General features: G+C 59.1%; 1 protein-coding gene across 6 annotated transcripts; it reads right to left on the bottom strand.

The window, feature by feature from the left end:
• Positions 1–4062: 4062 nt before the first annotated feature.
• TMEM18 (transmembrane protein 18) lies at positions 4063–10095 on the bottom strand. Of its 6 annotated transcripts, none has more exons than XM_059132798.1 (6): positions 9939–10095; positions 9164–9232; positions 8685–8805; positions 7066–7120; positions 4374–4467; positions 4063–4299 (listed from the first exon to the last, which is right to left on the bottom strand). In XM_059132798.1, exons 1-6 carry the CDS (start codon positions 9993–9995, stop codon positions 4213–4215), a joined length of 483 nt encoding a protein of 160 aa, XP_058988781.1. In that variant the 5' UTR covers positions 9996–10095; the 3' UTR covers positions 4063–4212. The 6 variants fall into 6 exon arrangements, with proteins under 6 accessions (XP_058988781.1, XP_058988782.1, XP_058988784.1 ...); XM_059132799.1 differs by having other exon boundaries at positions 8685–8802; XM_059132801.1 differs by lacking the exon at positions 9164–9232 and having other exon boundaries at positions 9939–10094.
• Between the last annotated feature and the right edge of the window lie 8171 nt (positions 10096–18266).

Raw genomic sequence — 18266 nt, 5'->3', positions numbered from 1 at the left:
TCGGACTGATAAAAGGAACTGAAAAAACACTTTATACTGTTTTTTTTAAATATTTTATTTATTTATTTGACAGAGATCACAAGTAGGCAGAGAGAGAGAGAGAGGAGGAAGCAGGCTCCCTGCTGAGCAGAGAGCCCGATGCAGGGCTTGATCCCAGGACCCCGAGATCATGAACTGAGCTGAAGGCAGCGGCTTAACCCACTGAGCCACCCAGGTGCCCTTTATACTGTTTTTTAATAGGAAGTTGACTTTCAGGAGAAACATAGGGGCATCAAATAGACCCATGATAATTTCCTTGTTTGGAACACACCGGAGACTCTGTGAGAGGAGCAGACCTAGGCGGGCTGGAGTCCCCCCACCCAAGGTTGATGACCGTGAGCAAGCCTCGAAAGTGGCCGGCAGGGCTCAGGCCCGGGGGGACCCGCCCAGTCTCTCAGGGACGGATGAAGTCCACAGGAGACCTCAGCCAGAGCTGGCTGGGAGAGAAAACAGCGAAACAGAGTTAAGAGGGTCTGCCTGCTGCCTCGGCTTCCTGGGCTGCGCACAGGTGGGGACCGTCAAGTCACCTTCCGTGTCTGGGGATGATCCGTAACTCAGGCTCACAGTGGAGCAAGAGCCCCAGATGCCATCACCAGAGCATCTCTGAACCAGGGCTGGAGGCCGAAGGGGTCAGTGCCGCGCGAGGCTAAGGAGGCAGAAAGGAAATTACAAACAAAGGGAAGCCGAGACCACGGACAAAAACGCACCATCGTGGGCAGAGTCAACAGATGGAGATTGAAGGTTCTTGGGTCCTATGCACCCAGGACAGGGGCTCCGACAAGCTGCAGAGGCACCAGGAAGGTGGACAGGAATCACGGAGGAAACATGAGCTAAACGAGACGGACCGTGGAGACAGAGGCATCGTTGGGCATTCCAGAAGCACAGACCGGCCGGAACCAGCGCAGGGGCGCCAGGCGGGCAGAAATGCAGGGACTCTGCATCTTCTCTTGGCCAGCGAGGCTCTCTGGGAGCCGCTCCCCCGGCTCAGTGTCCACGGTGTGTGCATGCAGACCGGGGTCCTCCTGGGCTACCGACCTGGAGCCTGGAGGGTGGGAAGTGCCAGAGCTTTCCAACGACGCTCTCGAGAGAACAGCTGCCACTTCCCCCAGGGTGAAGGCAGCGCGTCCATCCAAGAACCAATGCAGATGGGCCACGATCACGCACACTCGGGGACAGGAGCCAGCAGGCCAGGCTGGCCAGAGGCCACAGCAGGGCTGAGGAGGACAGAAGGTGCTCCTGCTTCACCACCAAGTTCCCTGGAGCGTCCTGCAGCCCACGAGCGGCCCAGCGCTGGGCTCACGTGTAAGTGTTTGCTGAGGTCATTACTCCGGGGGGTGCCCAGCGGGCTCAGTCGGTTCCACTCAGGTCATGACCTCAGGGTCAGGAGATCGAGCCCTGCATCAGGTGTGGAACCTGCCTGAGAGTGTCTCTTTAATAAACGATATTTCTTATTATATTTTATATTCGTTTTATTAATAAACATTAACTTATTCTTTATTATATTTTATATTATTATTTATTATAGTACAAAACCACAGCTTTTTTAGAAAGACCATTTGTCCTTAAGGATTAGTAAGGCTTCTCACTGCTGCTCATCTTTCCGATAATGAAGCAGGATGGCCTGAAAATGGGTTCTCTAAAACGTGGACACAGGAGGATGTTCGGAACAGGAAGTACTTTCCCAAGACAGAGCAGCTGTCAAGGGCCCAGCGGGTGACCTGGACCCCCAAAGCTCATTGTCTGTGCTCGGTGTCATTTCCACTGAAATTCCGTATTCTAAATCCCTACTCAATAAATACTCCAGATTAATTGTTTTTGCCTTTGAGTGTTTTGTAAAGGGTGAGAACATGTTAGCATGTCCTGGCAACTTTGTCAAGGAACTAACGCAGGCTTCTCTGCTGCTTTCTTACTCAACACGCGTGCCTGTGCCTGTGCTGATTTTCTGACAAAACCGAATTTCTGGGTTTAGGGAGCTGAACACCAAGAGCAGGAAGCAGTGGCCCCGCCAGCAGAGCCAACGCTCTGGAGCTCCTGCTCCGTGTGCACAAAAGTCGAAGCGAATGGACAATTTGGGGGTAAAATGCTACACGTTATTAAATATGTCTTTCGTTTCACACCAATTACGAACCTGAAGGTGCCACAGATTTGGAATATAGTGTATTTTTATCATAAATCTCCTTTTTCTTGTCTTTGTTTATAAATACTTAAACATCTGCTTCACTCCATAGCAGGGGACACGCCCTCCGGACCCTTCCCCGCACACACCCCCGGGCTCCTGGACGCGGGCCACAGTCTGCACGCTTCCCACTGCCCAGCCCTCTGCCGACCCGTCTGGCTCGCAGGAGCTTCCTTAGCTTGAAAGACCACGGTTCCCACTGAACTCTGGCCACTGAACGTGAACTTACAGGGAAAAAGGCGTTGGTGTGTGTGTGTGAAGACGAAGTGCAACTTCCCCCTCAACGTTACACACGCACGAGTGGAAGACAAAGCGCCCGGTCTCGTGTCCACAGCGCACAGGCCCCATCACCGACGCGGTGACAGTGCGGAATCCAGACGGTCCTGTGCTCTGACCCTCCGAATCAGGATGCGGAGTGGACTCTGCTGGGCCCCTCCCGCCACAGCCAGGGTGATGAGCCGTCCTGCGCCAGCCTCGCGTGTGCTCACGTGGTTCCTCCCCGGGGCCGGGCCGTGGGGGCTCTCCAGGGGCCACGGCACCAGTCTGCACCCAAGGGGCGCGTCCACGCACGGGCTGCGGGCACAGCAGGCTGGCGGCCGGACTGAACACAGAATGCTCCTTTGAGTCGTCTCCCGTGTTCGATACCGAGGATAACCCACCAGGACCGAACTGGAAACCGTCGGGGTAGAAACCCCGGATCTAGCTAGAACATTCTGTCAGCTCACTTGTAAAACTCGGAATTCACGTTTCTCTACACAATTCCGTGACGGTCCATGAAACGTCCTACGTCGGGATTTCAAGACCTTACAGCGTCACCTCTGCAGCCGCTGAACGTTAAGTACTTTCAAGAGGACATTTTTTTTTTTTTTTAATTTGAAGAATATGTTTCACTTAGAAAAATCTCGTTAAAGTTTCTTAAAGTATTCGCAAACTACTGTTTTTCCAGCCCACGTGAGCAGCCAGCAGCATTCTCTACCGAACACTGTGCACTTCCACACCCGGACCTCTCCTCCCCGGTGGTCCTCCGGCCACACCGGACAGAACCCGGAGCACGGACGGCAGACTGGGAAGGGGACTCTGTAAGGGCAGATCTGTTCCCGTAAAACCCACAGCCTGTTCCTGAGCACACGGATTTACTTCTTTAAAAATGAAATTTAGGAAGGAATGTAATTTTGCTACTTGTTATAAAAATCTATCCGTGCCGATACCTGTACTCCTAGTCACACACCCTCAAAATCTCCCCCACAGGCTCATTCACAGATGTTCCACAGAATCGAGGCCTTCGAGCCCCAGCTCCCGTAGCGACTGTGAGAACCCAAGGGGCCCCAAGTACCCTCTGTCCAAGGACGACTGTGTGGGGCTCTCGGAAGCCTCGCGCCCAGGACTTGGCTCCCCACGCTCAGAGGCATGCGTCTTCTCAGGACCTTGCTGCCGGGGCCTCGAGTAAGGCGGCTCTGGCCAGGGCTCCCCACCTCGGCACCGCTAAGGTTCCGAACTGCACCCTCCCCAGCACAGACATCGCAGCAAGCCCAGGAGCATCCCTGGGCTCCAGCCCTCCAGGGATGACCCAGAATGTCAAAGACTCGGCCACATGCCACATGGGGGGCCCCCGGTGGCCACGGCCCAGGAAGCAGAGCCTGATGGTGCCTACACAGGGACAACACGGTGTATCACTTGGTTCCAGGTTTTCATGCTGCCTGAAGGCCCTGTAACTACGGCCAATCACACAAGCGACAGCAACGGCTCAGCGGACGGAGCTCGCTGCAGACACCACCGACGGACACACCGCAGCTGGAGAGGGAGCAAACCGTACGCAGACCCGGGCTGAACACACACTCACACGGACGGCAGTGTCAGCAGCGTTTATTTCAAGGGCAACGCGAGGTGTGCTCTGGGGCGCGGACCCTCCGTGAGACGTGCGGGCCGCCGACAGGGAGGCGGGGGGCGAGGACGCGGAGGAACCCGGTGCCCCCAAGAAACCGACACGACCGCCCGCGTCAGTCTTTCCTTTTCCTTCGTCTTCTCGTCTCCTGCAGGGTCTTCAGGTCGGTCATCACATCCAGGGTCTTCCGGACCCACATCACCTGGAAGCGATCGTCGTGGGACGTTAGAGAGGGAAGCGCCCAGAGAACCGGGACCCAGGGCGGCCCGCACGTACCACGATGATCATGGCGTTGAGCAGCAGCGGCGCCGAAAACACTATGGAAATGAACATCCCCCGTGAGTCGAAATACTGGTATTTCGAAAATAATCTGTTTTAGGGAAAAAGAGAAATTACTTGACATAACAAAACGTCCTTAGTGCTATCCTCTGGCGGAGGCTCCTGGAGAGCTCTTGGGTCAACCAAGCCACCACCGCCGGCCCCTCGACCGCAGCCCACCCACCAGCCCCGCCTTGCTGCCCATGACCCCTGTCGGGAGCACACACAGTCGGGCCCACGGCGAAGGTGGCCGGAACCCCAGGCACCAGGGAGACGGCAGCGGGAGGGACATGGACCGCCCAAGGCTATCCGGGCAAAGGAAGCACTCGCACACTCGGTCTGAGGGCAGACCTGACGCCCTCGGTCTGAGGGCAGACCTGACGTGTGCTGCGGCAACAGCTCCCGGGCTCCCACGGGCCATCAGGTCACACGGGCTGCATCGTCCCCGAGCTTGTCCGAGACAGGGACAGAGCCGGCTCTCCGCCTGGGGCAACTTTCGCCCACACGCCGCTTTCACATGGGAGGCTCAGGGACACAGCGTTGTCCAAGCTGCCTGAAGGCAGGACCAGTGAATGGCAGAAGCCGGCCGCAGCTGAGCGTCCCTCCACGGCCAGCACGGGCACATGCAGAAGCACCATGTGCGAAGTCCCAGCAATCCAGGAGCACAGGGACCAGGGCAGAGGAGCCAGGTGTTGGCCCTGGGGTCGTGGCCACGAACCGACGAGACGAGCCACACGCAGCTTATAGTGCCGGGAAGGTTTGGGTCATGAAGACAGTCAGACACACACGTCGTGGTCGACGCTCCCAGAGAATGGAAGCGGGGAGGGTGCGGAGGTGAGCATGGGCCGCAGAAGGCGCCCTGCACTCCCCTTCCACGCGGATGAAGCCTGGATTGGCCAGTCTGTGGCCGAGACCCTGCCGTGGCCAGGCTGAGGCTGCCTGCTGTCTGGTCAGGGATGCAGAAAGGCTGGGACCAGGGGAAGCACAGCCCCGCTTGGGAGGTGGCCGCTGTCATCTGTGCAAGGGCAGGGCCTGTGGTGACGGGAGAAAGCCACACTCTTGGTGTGTCCCAGAGAACAAGGGCCTGAGGAAAGCTCTGCACAATGATGAGGTCTCTGTCCTCAGTTACCAGAGGCGAGTGCCCTGCAGACAGCTCCGGGGCGGGGGGCTCTGGGGAAGTGCTACTTTCCTGATGTTCATCAGACATCCAAGCAATGGTCCGGCAACAAGGCAGAGGGAAGACTGGTGCCCTCGGCCCGTGGAGGAAACCACAAGGAGCCAGACAAGGGGTGGCCCTGAGAAGGGAGGAAGCTGGCAGCAGGGCGTCCCGAATCCAGGGAGCCGGTGGTTTCACAGGGAGAGATCCAGGTCAGGTAACCCACAGACGGAGTAACCGCGGGCTGGGCCGTACGCAGACCACGCTGTCACACACGAGAGCATTTCTGCGCTGAGGTGAGGTGCAGGCCCAAGGGGACAGTGACCCGCGTTCAAGTCTCCTCGTGAAGGACCCTGATGGGGGAGACCAGGACGCCCTTCGACAAAGAGAAGTGGGAACCATCAGGGTGTCTGTCTGAGGAGACGCCTGCAGAAGGGGAGAGCCAGGAGCGGGAGGGGGGCTGCTGGGGCCACAGCCATACCCCGAAAGCACGGAGCAGGCGGCCAGGCAGAGGGAGGACAAGGTCGTCAGTCCGGCGTCTTCCGTGTCCTCATTCCTCGGCTGAGTAAGGAGGCGCAGGGGCCGGAGGGGGAGGGGTGTTAGCCGTCAGCAGAGGCACAGCCATCTAGCCCAGCCGGGCAACCTCCTGGACACCCGAGTGTGCAGGCTCCACAGGAAGGTCTTCAAATCCTTCCTGCTCAGAGTCTACAACTTTTTCTCTTTTCTTTATGTTTAAGAGCATGAACACCTCTGCACTTGAAAATGTCAAAAGCACTTTAAGGTCACAGGTCGTATAAAGACAGTGGGCCAGACGCCCATGCGGGGGTCCCAGCCGGTGCGCGAGGGTCCCAGCCGGTGTGCGAGGCCGAGGGTCCCAGACGCAGCCCTCGCCGTCAGCACAGCACATCCAGCACACACTTGTGGCTGTGGGCGCGGGGCTGTAACCGCAGACAGGACCTGACACCTGAGCAGGACGGAAGGAGAGCCGTGACGCTGCACGCGGTGGTGACGGAGCTGAAAGGCTGCCCTGACCGACCAAGGCCGCAGGCATGTGGGGGGTGGAGTGGTCATCTACAGAAGGCAGCCCCGGCTTTCTGCCAGGATGACGTTCTGTGGCCTCGAGAAGACACGGCCGGCCCAGAGAGGGCAGGGGTCTCGCAGCACACCACCCGCTGCTCTGACCACTCGTGGCCCCAGCTCTCCTAAAACTCCACCGCCTTCATCTGGCAGCAGCTAGAGCTACTTTACGAAAGCCCCGACCTCTCTCACGCTGCCATGCACTGTACTAACCGATCTTCAAACCCTCACATAGCCAACAAGCCATTCCTCAACCCTAACCCTATCAGTGCAGAGGCCCGGGTCTGCCCCGGGCCCCAGTGACCCGCCTTCTCCCGTCTCTCTGGCTCCCGCGGTCGGCGTGCCATGCCCCTGTTGGATGAGCCCCTCTGGAGTGTGGTTCCCGACTACGGTCTGGACGAGCGGGCGCTGGCCTACCTCCAGTTCATGGCCGCGACTTCGTTGATATACTCAGCACCATAGACCAAAGTCACTGGAAAAGAGAGAAATCACGTGTCGGGACTTGGGTGACTGATTATTCACCGTAACAGACTCATACGTCCTTTTTGCGATGGTTTAACATAAAATATCACAGAAAAGCAAGAATTTGATGGAAAACATAACTTCCATTTCAGATGAGTGTGAGGTCAAATTCAGAGAATTTTTAAATTGTAGAACTTCCCTTTCCCAGAAAAAAGATGAGGACACTCGAGACACAGGAAGGCCCTGATGTCCCCATGGACAGCACGAAGCCGCGAGCGCCTAGGGCTGGTGCCTGACAGCCATCGCCCACGCGCGACCCCCAACCCGCACTCCCACCCGGTCTGGTCTGGGGTCCCTCCCCCAGAGGCCACACAGAACGCCCAGGGTCACGAGACCGAGTGCATGAAGTGACCTGCTCTCCTCCCTCATGCCCCGCCTGCCAGGGACGCGGCAGGGGTGACTGCGGACACCTGCCCACTGGTCCCAGAGGCCACGGCCCTCCAAGAGCCCCACGGCCGTCCTGAGCCCTGCGGTCAGAAGCAGGCAGTTGCTGCAGTCCTGACCAGAGCCTGCGGAGCACACGGGGCGGACACCGGCCTCCAGACGACAGGCCACGGTGCAGCACGGCCGGCAGCCGCTGTGAGCACCCAGTGCTTTCGTTCCTCGCAGAAATTAACTAATTAACGTGCAAAACCTCCTGTTCTTGACCCAAATCACAGAGATGCACCAGGCTTTACAATGTCCCGACTCTTTGCTCCATGAATGGACCCAAAGCGACACCAACAGAGCCCCAGAAGAGACAGAGAAGAGCGGAGGAGACGGGCTGAGGCCCAGGAGGCGTGCAGCGAGCATGGCTCCCACCCCCAACAGCGTCCGGGGCTCGGCTGAGCCACCCGGGCGCGGAGTGGGCAGTTAGGGAACCTCTCTGTGCTTCACCCACACAAACGCAGCAAACGATGCTGCACAGGACGAATCAGCCTCGGGCTGGTGGGACGGCTCCGGGGTCAGAATGCATGTGCACGTGCACAGCATCCCTATCCCTTGTCCCCAGGGGCAAAGTCAGCCCTCTCCTCCCCCACGGAGCTGTTGGGGTCGCAGGCTGTCTCTGTCTCTAACCTGCTAGCGCACCTGGGCAGGCCATCACCCTCCTCCGAGCCCAGGCCATGCTCACCACAGGGAGTGCGCGTCCGGGGCCCCAGGCCACACAGAGGCTGCGTGGCTCCTGCCGCAGGCCCCGCACACGCCAGGGTCGGCTCCTGCGCAGCCTGCCCAGGCCCTGCACGGTGCTGCCGGCGGCCCCTCCGTCAGCCGCCTGTACTCACCACAGCTGAGAGACGGCAGCCAGGTGCGGGAGGACTTCCTGAACGCTGGCGCCGCCCACCAAGCTCTCCCGGGCCGCAGGCCGCACCGGAAGGCAGCGTGCACTCTACCCATCGCTTGCCACACACGGCTGCTTGTGCAACACACGCTCACCGCCTCACTCCCGTGCTAAGTCAAGCTTCTGCTGAGATGCCGCCTGGCGGGGGCCACATCGCAGGGACCGGCGCCACAGAAGTGTGGCTTGTTGTACTCACCCAGGCACAGGAAGTGTCCGACCTGAAGTCCGTGCCTCTGGGAGGACAGACATGTGAGCAGCAGGCACAGCACGTGGAAGACGGCCAGTCCCAGCAGCCACGGCTCGGTCCAGTCTGTCTGCTGGAAGACACAGCACCAGACCCATCACCTCGCCGTCCTCAGCTCAAGATGGCCCGGCTTCACGCCTCCTGGGTCAGGCAGGGCAGCGGCCCCTCTGCCGGAGCCGTCCCCACAGGCCTCGGGCAAACCTGAGTTGGGGGGTCGGAGGGGACCACGCTGCAACCTCCGCCGGAGCCTGGACAGGGAAGCATCACCGTCCACGGGCGGCACCTCCCACCGGAGGCCCCTGGCTTCCCCTGCGTATGAACAGAGCCGCGTCTGTGGGTTTCTGAGGACTTGAGCGGGCGAGTGTCTCATTCGGGGGGGCCCTGGTGCCCCAAGACTCGAAACAAGACCTACTCTGGTCGCTCAGACTCACACTTCGGGGCCTGGGAGGTCGGAGGCGTCCCAATTCCCCGACGGCATCTTCTCCAAGCTTTCTGGCAACCTTCCCAGCAGTGCCAAGATGGGGGTTTCCTCAGCGTCCCCACGGGCCGGTCCACACCCGGAGACGGGCCGGTCCACACCCGGAGACGGGCCGCACCCCTGCGGGGTCCGATGCCCCCACCCAGATGCCCAGATCTCCTTCCAGGGGCGCGGGCCCCCCACAACGCCAGACCTCCCGACGCAAGCGCACACGCATGCCCTGCCCTGTCCTTCTGTCCAGCCGCCCAGGCCGGACCTGCCTCCGGTCCCGCAGCGCCCTCGGGACTCTAAGTGCCCCGGGCCGCTGCGCACGGAACACTGGCCACGACCACCGGTTCCCCACCATCGCGCGGAGGGCCCGAAGAGAAAGGCGGAGCAGAGGGCGGCGACCAGGCGAGGGCGGCGACCAGGCGAGGGCAGCGTCCGCAGGTCCCGCCGCCCGCCAACTCCGCCCGCGGTCGGTCCACAGCGCCCGGACCCGCCCCGGCACGTCCCGCCCACGAGCGCCCCGTCCACGAGCGCCCCGCCCACCGCCGGGCACCGCCCCTAGAGTCCCGCCCACCGCCGAGCCCCGCCCCAAAAGAGCCCGCTCACGACGAACCCCCGCCCACCGGGAAGCCCCGCCCCGTCCCCTTCGGCGGTAGTCGGTGTGGACAGCGGATGCGGGCAAACCCCGAGCGGACCCAGGTACCGTCGCCCGAACGGACGGTCAAGGAGGAGCAAGTTACCGTGATCACGGCCGGAATGCTGACGGGGAAAGAGCTGACCGAGAAGGCGGAGGGCATCGTCCCCGGAAAAGCCCACCCTCACCACCGCCGTCTCGGTCCCCGCCCCGTCGGATCGCCCCGGGAACGCCTCCGGCGTCTCCTCTCGCGGGATTTCCGCTCGTCGCGAAGCCCGCCCGCTCCCGGACATCTCGCGATATCTCCCTGTGGGCCGAGTGCGGCGTCACATCTCGCGGTATTCGCGGCTTCAGACGCTGTGACCTGGGCCCCGAGGGTGCTTCCGGGGGCTCCGCGGCGGCGGGGGCGGCGGGGGCGGCGGGGGCGGGGCGGGGGTCGCGTCCCAGCCGGCGGCGCGCGGCAGGCCCGGGGGCAGCTTCCGACCCCAACCCGGGGGTCCGAGGGCGACAGCGACGCGCTCCCGGGGCCACGCAGGGTCTGGGACGGTCCATGGGGCAGTACCCGCGGGCGCAGGCACCTCCCCGGGGCTCTCGGCGGACGCGGCCCGGGCGCCCGGGGCGGGGCCGGCGGTTCCGTCCGGCCAGCGCGGGTCAGGGTCCTGCCCGTCGGGAATAGGCTCCGGGGCGCCCGGCGTGTCCAGCCTCCCGGGCCTCCGCAGACGCGGGCTGACCGCCCCGCCGCGCGGCGGGGGCCGGGGAGACGCGCGTTCCCGCGCCGGGGCGGCCCGGCCGGGGCAGCGGAGGCAGGACGCGCGCGGCGGGCACTCGGCGGGGCGGGCGGCTCGGCTGCGGCGTCCGGCAGAAGCTCGGCTGCAGGGCGGCGTCGGGGGACCGAGCAGGCGCCTGGGGTCCGCCCCTCCGGGACCCCCGCGCGCCCCTGCCGCTCCCCGTCCCTCGGGGACTTCGGAAGGCGCCGGTGCGCACACCTGACCCTGCTGCTCGGCGCGTCCTCCCTGCTCCCCGCGCCCGCGCCCCCGCGATCCTTTAGGCACGTTTCCGGCACGAGGGACCTTTGCCAGGGCCGGGCGCCCGCGGCCTTGCCTCCCCCGCGCGGAAGATCCCACGCGCAGCCTGACCCGGAGCTGCTGATCCCGCCCCGGGGCCGCGTCTCCCCGGGGAGTACCCCCTGCCGCCCAGGAAAGCCGCGGGGCCGGGCCGGGCCGGGTCGCGGTGTGGACGGGGTCCCCCGACCGTGGCCCCGCCGCGCCCCGCCTCCGGCCCAGCCTGGGGACCCTCGTGCCTTGTTCCGCGCCCGCGACAATGAGTGTCCGGTGCAGAGGCTGTAACGGCCCCGTGTCCTCCGGGTTGGAGGAATGTTCCTTCCGAGGTCCCGGGGAGTCACATCTGTGCCTTTCGACGGTTTGGGCTGTTGCGGAATCGTCGGCTCGTGGGGACTCTGTCCTCACCGGTGATGCGCGTTTGGCAGATGCCACCCAACAACTCCAGTGTCTCCTCTTCACTTTGCCTTCTCTGCTCGAGAGAGCCTGTGAACAGGGCAGGGAGAGGGACAGGACCTGGAGCCGAGGCCGGCCTCGCAGGACCCTGAGGTCGCGACCTGAGCCGCAACCAGCGGTCCAGCGCTCCCGCGACTGCCCTGCCCAAGTGCCTCTCCACTCCGCCTCCTGCAGCCCAGGAACAGATCCCAACCTCGGTGACCTCTGCGAGTGACCACGGGGCCACGCCACACGTGGCATCGCGCTGCTTGGGGTGGTCCGTTTCTCTTTCTCACTGAGCCTCCCCAGGGCATTGACCCGTGTCATCTGCTCATTTCGCACTCAGCGTGTGGAGGACAGGAGGTCCACGGGGAGGTTAATACCAGAACACAGCAACTCCATAGAGAAAAGCTCCTGGACTCAGGGCAGAAAGGCATCAAAGGCCTTGCCCACAGAGCCTAAATATCCCCTACAACAGTAGGAGTCTCCTCCCTCGGCTGTGGGGCCAGAAATCCAAAATCGAGGTGCCGCAGGGCCACACTCCCTCTCCAAGCTCTAGTGGGGTCCTTCCTGCCTCCTCCAGCATCTGGGGCGTGACCGGGCCCATGGGGGTCCTCCGATCACGGCGACCTCAGGCCAGGCTCTGGCCCTGCAGTCCTGCCCCTCCTGGGTTGGCTTTCTCTTCTGCTCAGGGCAGTCACTGGGCCAAGGCCAGCGTGACAGCCTGTGTGAAAAAAAGGGACACAGATAGGGCAATTCCAAAGACCGTCGACAGAAAGGTGTGCACGTCGTTCTGGACAAGCAAGGGGGGTGGGGCTCTGGGATTTCAGAGGGTTGAAACAGTTTTCGGGGCCTCTCACGAGCTGTGGGGCACAGAGAGGACTGCGATCCCACAGGTCCGGCCAGGCCAGGTCCCTGCCTGTCCTGTCCAGCCCAGCCGGTTTGCACACCGTGTGGTGACCACTCCATTCCTGGGCCAGGTCCTCCATCTGAGCTGAGCTCTTCAGGCAGGGGAGGGGGGGAGGAGCTTTTCCTCCGTCTACGGGGTCGAGATTGCTTTTCTGCTGCACCTGGCTTCATGCCACGTGTCCCTCCTAGGGGTGGCAGCCCATGGCCCCCACCATGGAGATCTTCAGGGTTTCTGGGTCGTGAAGAGGCCGTGTTGGTCCAGTCAGCAGCGCCATGGCCGTGTGCCATGCTGGGCCTGCTGTTCCCTCCCGCAGTGCTCCGTGACGGTGGGCGAGCCCTTCCCTCCCTCCGTCCCGGTCGGCCGTTTGCAAAGTGCGACGCACTGTGATTGACCGACCTACGTCATGCCGGCTCCCGTGGGCTCGGAAGGGGCACAACGGGATTGCTCGGTACTTATTCCGTCCCCGTCAGTCTGTCCTTGCTCTCTGATGGCCCTAGGTTTGCTGGCTGCACCGGGCTTACGGTCTGCGTTGGTAACTGGAGTCTCCTGCCACTCCAGGACCCGGTCCGGTGACGCCCACCGTCCTTGCAGAGTGGTCCATCCCCAGGTCCAGCCACTAGATGGCAGGTGGCCCCTGGCCCGAGTTCTCTCTGTCCTCACCTCTGTCAGGACCCGCGCCTTTCCCCTCGGTTCTTTGGACACTGGGTATCTACAACACTCCTCCCCTGTCCCCGCAGTAGTTCTTGAAACTTCTTGTGCCTTCATGATCCCCCAGAACAGATCATTATTCAAGTGTCCCGTGTGCTGGAAATGCATCAGCTGAATGTGCCTGGTGGGGAAGCAGCCCCCGGGGGTCTGCTTCCCATGTGACCCCAGTCGAGGTCATGCTCAGGAGGAGTGCAGAAGGCCGGGGCTGTGTCCGGCTGTGTCTCCCAACCATGGGACATGCGGGTATGACCGGGGCGTGCGTTTGGCCAGCTGCTGGCTGAACCCTTTCTGCAGAGGATCCAACACTGGGAGAGGGACGTGCAATGGTCAGTCCCAACCTCCCGGCTTCTCGAGGCTAAATCTGTCCCTTGGTCAAAGGTCGCACTGCTTTTTGAGGCAGAATCCATCAAGTACGGACGCATTCCACGGCAAGTACGCAGAGCAGGAGGGCATGCGCCACTCTGCGTGGCGGGGAACAGAAGGGCTCGGCCGAGCACAGTCTCACTTGGCTCCTCTCCGCTGGCCCGTGGCCGCACTCCAAGCCGGCCCACGAAGGCAAGGCCGGCCTGGGCTCTGCTGTCAGCAGACGCACACTCGGAGGGCCTCCTCTCTTTCTCTTAATCTAACAAAGTGTATTAACAAGGTCCGTGCCTCTACTCACAGAGTCCAGGTGGAGATTGTCATGTGATTACGAAGGGGATGGAAGTTATGTCGTCACGTCTTTGTAAGTAAGGAAGCGTCCTCACCTATGTCCTGTTGGGAGATGCGTGACCACAAGCCGAAAACCACACGCTCCCGTTCTCCGCGGAGCTGTGTGTTTGGAGACGTTTGCCTGCAGCCCGGCGTTTCGGGCGCGGAGCCACGTGCGTACGGGGTTTTGGGACCCCTCCCTCTCTCCTGTCTTCCAAAGCATTACTTTTTTAGAATGAGTTCTGAGAGTCTTAAAAATTAGGCCGGACTGTTTTCTTGAGCCTCCAAATTCTTCCCGAAGTTCCTCAGTACCATCGTCTGTCTCTTTGTAGAAGAGAACTCCGTCTTCCGCAAGATGACAACGTCAGACTTTCTACTCCCTCCCCTTGCGCCCTTGAGAAACAAGGGACCTTTGAAGTGAGAGCCCTCTGAGGTACGTGCAAATTCTCTATATAGAAGAAGACAAATGACTGTCTATCCGTTTAGTAATTTATTTTTTAGAAACGAATGTTGATATTTGTCTAACTCGGACCTTACTGAAATGGCTGCTTCCGCTCGCCTTCAGTAGTCGTCCACCGGACGCGTGTGTGCGGGAAGCACTGACGGAAATCACAAGTTCTGCGTATGTCTTCCACAGGCAGACGTGTTTCCAGAGACGTCACTACTTTTTATTAGCTTAATAATGATAAAAAAGAATCTTTGTTGTGTCTATTAAGATCAGGACAAACTTTTAACTTCATCAGTATGATATCGAATCCAATACATAGATTGTATGAATTCTTAATACTGACATGTGCAGGGGCGCCTGGGTGGCTCAGCTGTCAAGCGTCTGCCTTCAGACGTCCTGGGGTCAAGTCCCACATCAGCCTCTGCTCAGCGGGAAGCCTGCTTCTCCCTTGGCCCCTCCCCTCACTCTTGGGCTCTCTTTCTCTCTCTCTCAAATAAATAAAAACTTTAAAAAAAAAAAAAGTGCTTGGGGTGATTTGTTCACATTACGGCTGCAGAACAAACCTCAGCTCTCCTTCTCGTGACGGACGTCGAGGAACACAGAAGGCCTCTCGTTTCCGAGAGGCAGGCGCGGCTCTGTGCTTGCTGGAGGTTTGAAGACGGAGGGCCGGGAGTCGGCGCTCGGGTGCGGGTCCGCCCGCCAGCCCCACGCAGGGCTCACGTCAGGAGAGCCCAGCCCCACTGCACCTGCCTCTAGGAGGCCGCCAGCCCCCCCGGACAGTCTGTACCTCCTGGTCCCCGTCTCACGCTCAGGCTGAACACGCGGCTTGGCCTCTACCACGGTTTCAAAAAGTGAAGGCCGACATCTAGATTTGCCTGAGCACAACCCTGTCGTAGGCTTTCCACCCGTCTGAAGACCGAAGATAGACCGTGATCTCGCTAGTCGTATTTTTAAACAAACTTTCAGGGCACCTGGGTGGCTCAGTGGGTTAAGCCTCTGCCTTGGGCCCAGGTCATGAACTCTGGGTCCTGGGATCGAGCCCCACATCGGGCTCTCTGCTCGGCGGGGAGCCTGCTTCCTCCTCTCTCTCTGCCCGCCTCTCTGCCTGCTTGTGATCTCTGTCTGTCAAATAAATAAAATCTTTAGAATAAAAAGTAAACCCCCAAGACCCCGCATGCACACACACACGCACGCTCACGCATGCACACACACCTCTGCACACACACCTGCACACACAGGCTTTTGGGGCAGGGCACTGCTGTCGGTTCACTTAAAACTTAGGAAAGAAATTGTCCACATCACTCAATTTCCCTCTCCCCACCTCAGGGGGAAAAAAAAAAAAAAAACAATAAAACGTTACTGTCCTTAATTCCTGGTAAGCACACCCAGTTGGGGCATTACATCGGGGCAAACACGGGACTTGATCTCGGAACCACCTGTGGTTAGAATAAAAGACGTGACCAAAGGAAATCTTAAACTCTGCTCATTTATTGGGGTACCTGGGTGACTCAGTGGGCTGAGTCTCTCGCTCTTGGCTGTGGCCCAGGGTCCTGGGATCGAGTCCGACGTCGGGCTGCCTGCTCAGTGGGGAGCCTGCTTCTTCCTCTCCCTCTGCTCATGCTCTCTCTCTGTCTCTTAACTAAATCAGTCTTTTTCTTTCAAAATCCACTAGTTTATATATTCCTGTAAGTAGAAACACCAGATTGTTCTTTTTTTTTTTTTTCACTTAAAATATTTGTCTAGAAATATCTTTCACAAGAAGAAACTAAAGCTTCAGGTCTTTTTTACCCTAATTTGAAAAGTAGCAGACACTGACTATTAAAGCTCCATGGAGAAACTGGGCCCAGCTTCACCTTCAGACGTACAGTCTAGAAGATGGCGCAGCATATATGCAAACGTGTCCTCTTGTCCTCAGGCCGTCAGGGCAGCAGAGAGGCTGGCCCCAATAAGGAGAAGGGACAGGATGTCACTATGGCCGCCATGGTGGTGTGCGGGACCAGATCCTCAGGTGGCTTGTCCCGCAGCATCCCTGAGTGTCTGGGGACAGCAGGCTCCCCGATCCTCGGCAGATGACCAGGCTGGCCTCCATCCCGAGGGTCCCTGAGGATGCTTCTTGGCCTCAGCCGAGCTTTGTGTGTTGTCCGTGAAGATGACGTCAGCTTCATGCTTTTGCCCACAGAAGATATGTGGTACTTTTGCCAAGACATCTTTAGGGATTTTTCTTTGCTTTTCAAGGTGAGTCGTTTACTAGGCCGTGTTCCCGGTGGGCCCCATCATGTGGTCGGGGCTCTTCCCTCCCTGGAAGGTCTCCAATCCACGTCTCGCTCGATGAGCCCTCGGTTAGTTTGGGCCCCTGGGACCCGGCCCCACATTGCACTCTGACCCTCTCCACTGGACTAATTTTCAGTTCAGGGTTTGGGTTTTTTTTTTGTCTTTTCCCAACGCTTCTGTTTTTCACTTGATTCGAATTCACTTATTCCCAGTTTTGTGCAATTCTAGATTTTGAATAAGAGCTGTTTCTTGTTACAACCAAAGCGCGGTGAGGACAGTTCACTGACCGTGCAGGACTGTGCTTTCTCTTCCTCTTCGTGTGACGTTTGGCGGCGGTTTCCACCCGCTGGAAACTTGAGACGCTCATCTTGCGTTTCTTCTGGACACATCTGCTGCCTGGCCAGGGCCGTCCGCGGTGGCCACACTCCCGGCTCCGAGGCCTCTCTTTGCTCAGGACGGCCAGCGTCTGTGCCTCCGTGTTGCTGCCTCTTCCTGTCCGTCTGCATGATGTCCCTCTCTCCCTCTTCACCCCTCGCCCCTGCCCCCAGGGCGCCTCTCCCTGACGCGCCCTCTCCTTCCCCAGAAGCCCACCTATGGGTCACGAGGACCCTCTCCCAGCCGTTAGCCTCTGTGGCTGATGATTGCTTGCTGTGGCCCCACCCGTGGCCACTCCCTCCCTCACCTTTCCGGGACATGCCCTGCGCCGGCCAGGGGCTCCCAAGCAGCTGCCCCTCTGCCCGTGGGTGATTTCTTATCCAGGCTCTCTTGCTTTCTCCAGTTTCTCTACAGCTAACACTGTAATTGTCGTAGGGAAGTCCTCCTCCGCAAGCGCTGAACTCCCAACCGTGTGCACCGTGGACGAGCCATTCCAAGATCTGTATGGCGTGAGAGTGAGCCGTCGGCGGGGTAGCCCGCTGCCAGTCTCTCAGGATGTAATTTAGGTCCGAGGCAAAACTTGCAACCCTTACCACTGAAAACCTCTGCAGAAAGAATGTTTCTTCCTTTTAGATTAATTAAATAACATATATGGCTTTAAGACTTGCTCACATATGTATCCTATACCTGATCTAGATGGAGGACCACAGCCGAGGACGGAAAACGTTCTTCATAAATAATATGTGTGTGCGGTCACATTAACGAACTCCAGCTTCAGACAGTAGCTTCCCAGACCAGGATGCGCTTCACACGTCAGACCTGGAGCCTCCTCTCCAGAGGATGAGTTCTCCGTTTACATTTTTGTAGGATATTTTCAGAGTTTTCTTTCAAACTTATTTTTTTAATTCACTTTACACGTCTATCTCATGTTATTTCTTTTTTTTTTAAGATTTTATTTATTTATTTGACATAGAGAAATCACAATTAGGCAGAGAGGCAGGCAGAGAGAGAGGGAAGCAGGCTCCCTGCTGAGCAGAGAGCCCGATGTGGGGCTCGATCCCGGGACACGAGATCATGACCTGAGCCGAAGGCAGAGGCTTAACCACCCAGGTGCTCCTTGTGTTATTCTAAGCTTCCTTTAGTCACTTATATAATTCTATACTGACAATCACAGGGCACCTTTTGTATAATAGTGTGTTTGTATTACATTCTATTATATTCCTCTGTGTAACACTGTGTTACACTGTATCATGCTACGTTACGCTGTATCATGCTGTATCATGCTGCATTACACTGTATCACGCTGCATTACACTGTGTTACACTGTATCACACTGTATTATATTGTAGTTAGGATGTTATGAGGTCTTTGCTCAGCACAGCTCTATCTAAGCTTGGGGTTCTGTGAACTACAACTACAGGCCAGTTCCCGCCATGGTCATGACTGGATGACCTTTAAGCTGAGAACAACTTACCTCAGTCACCTCCTGATGCCTAACCATTTACCCCATACATGGAGTCTTTTTAAAAAAATTTTATT

The sequence above is a fragment of the Mustela lutreola genome, chromosome 9 (genome assembly GCF_030435805.1).
Source record: "Mustela lutreola isolate mMusLut2 chromosome 9, mMusLut2.pri, whole genome shotgun sequence".
Lineage (NCBI taxonomy): Eukaryota > Metazoa > Chordata > Mammalia > Carnivora > Mustelidae > Mustela > Mustela lutreola.
The sequence above is the reverse complement of the archived record's forward strand: the minus strand, read 5'-3'. Positions and strand labels throughout refer to the sequence as shown.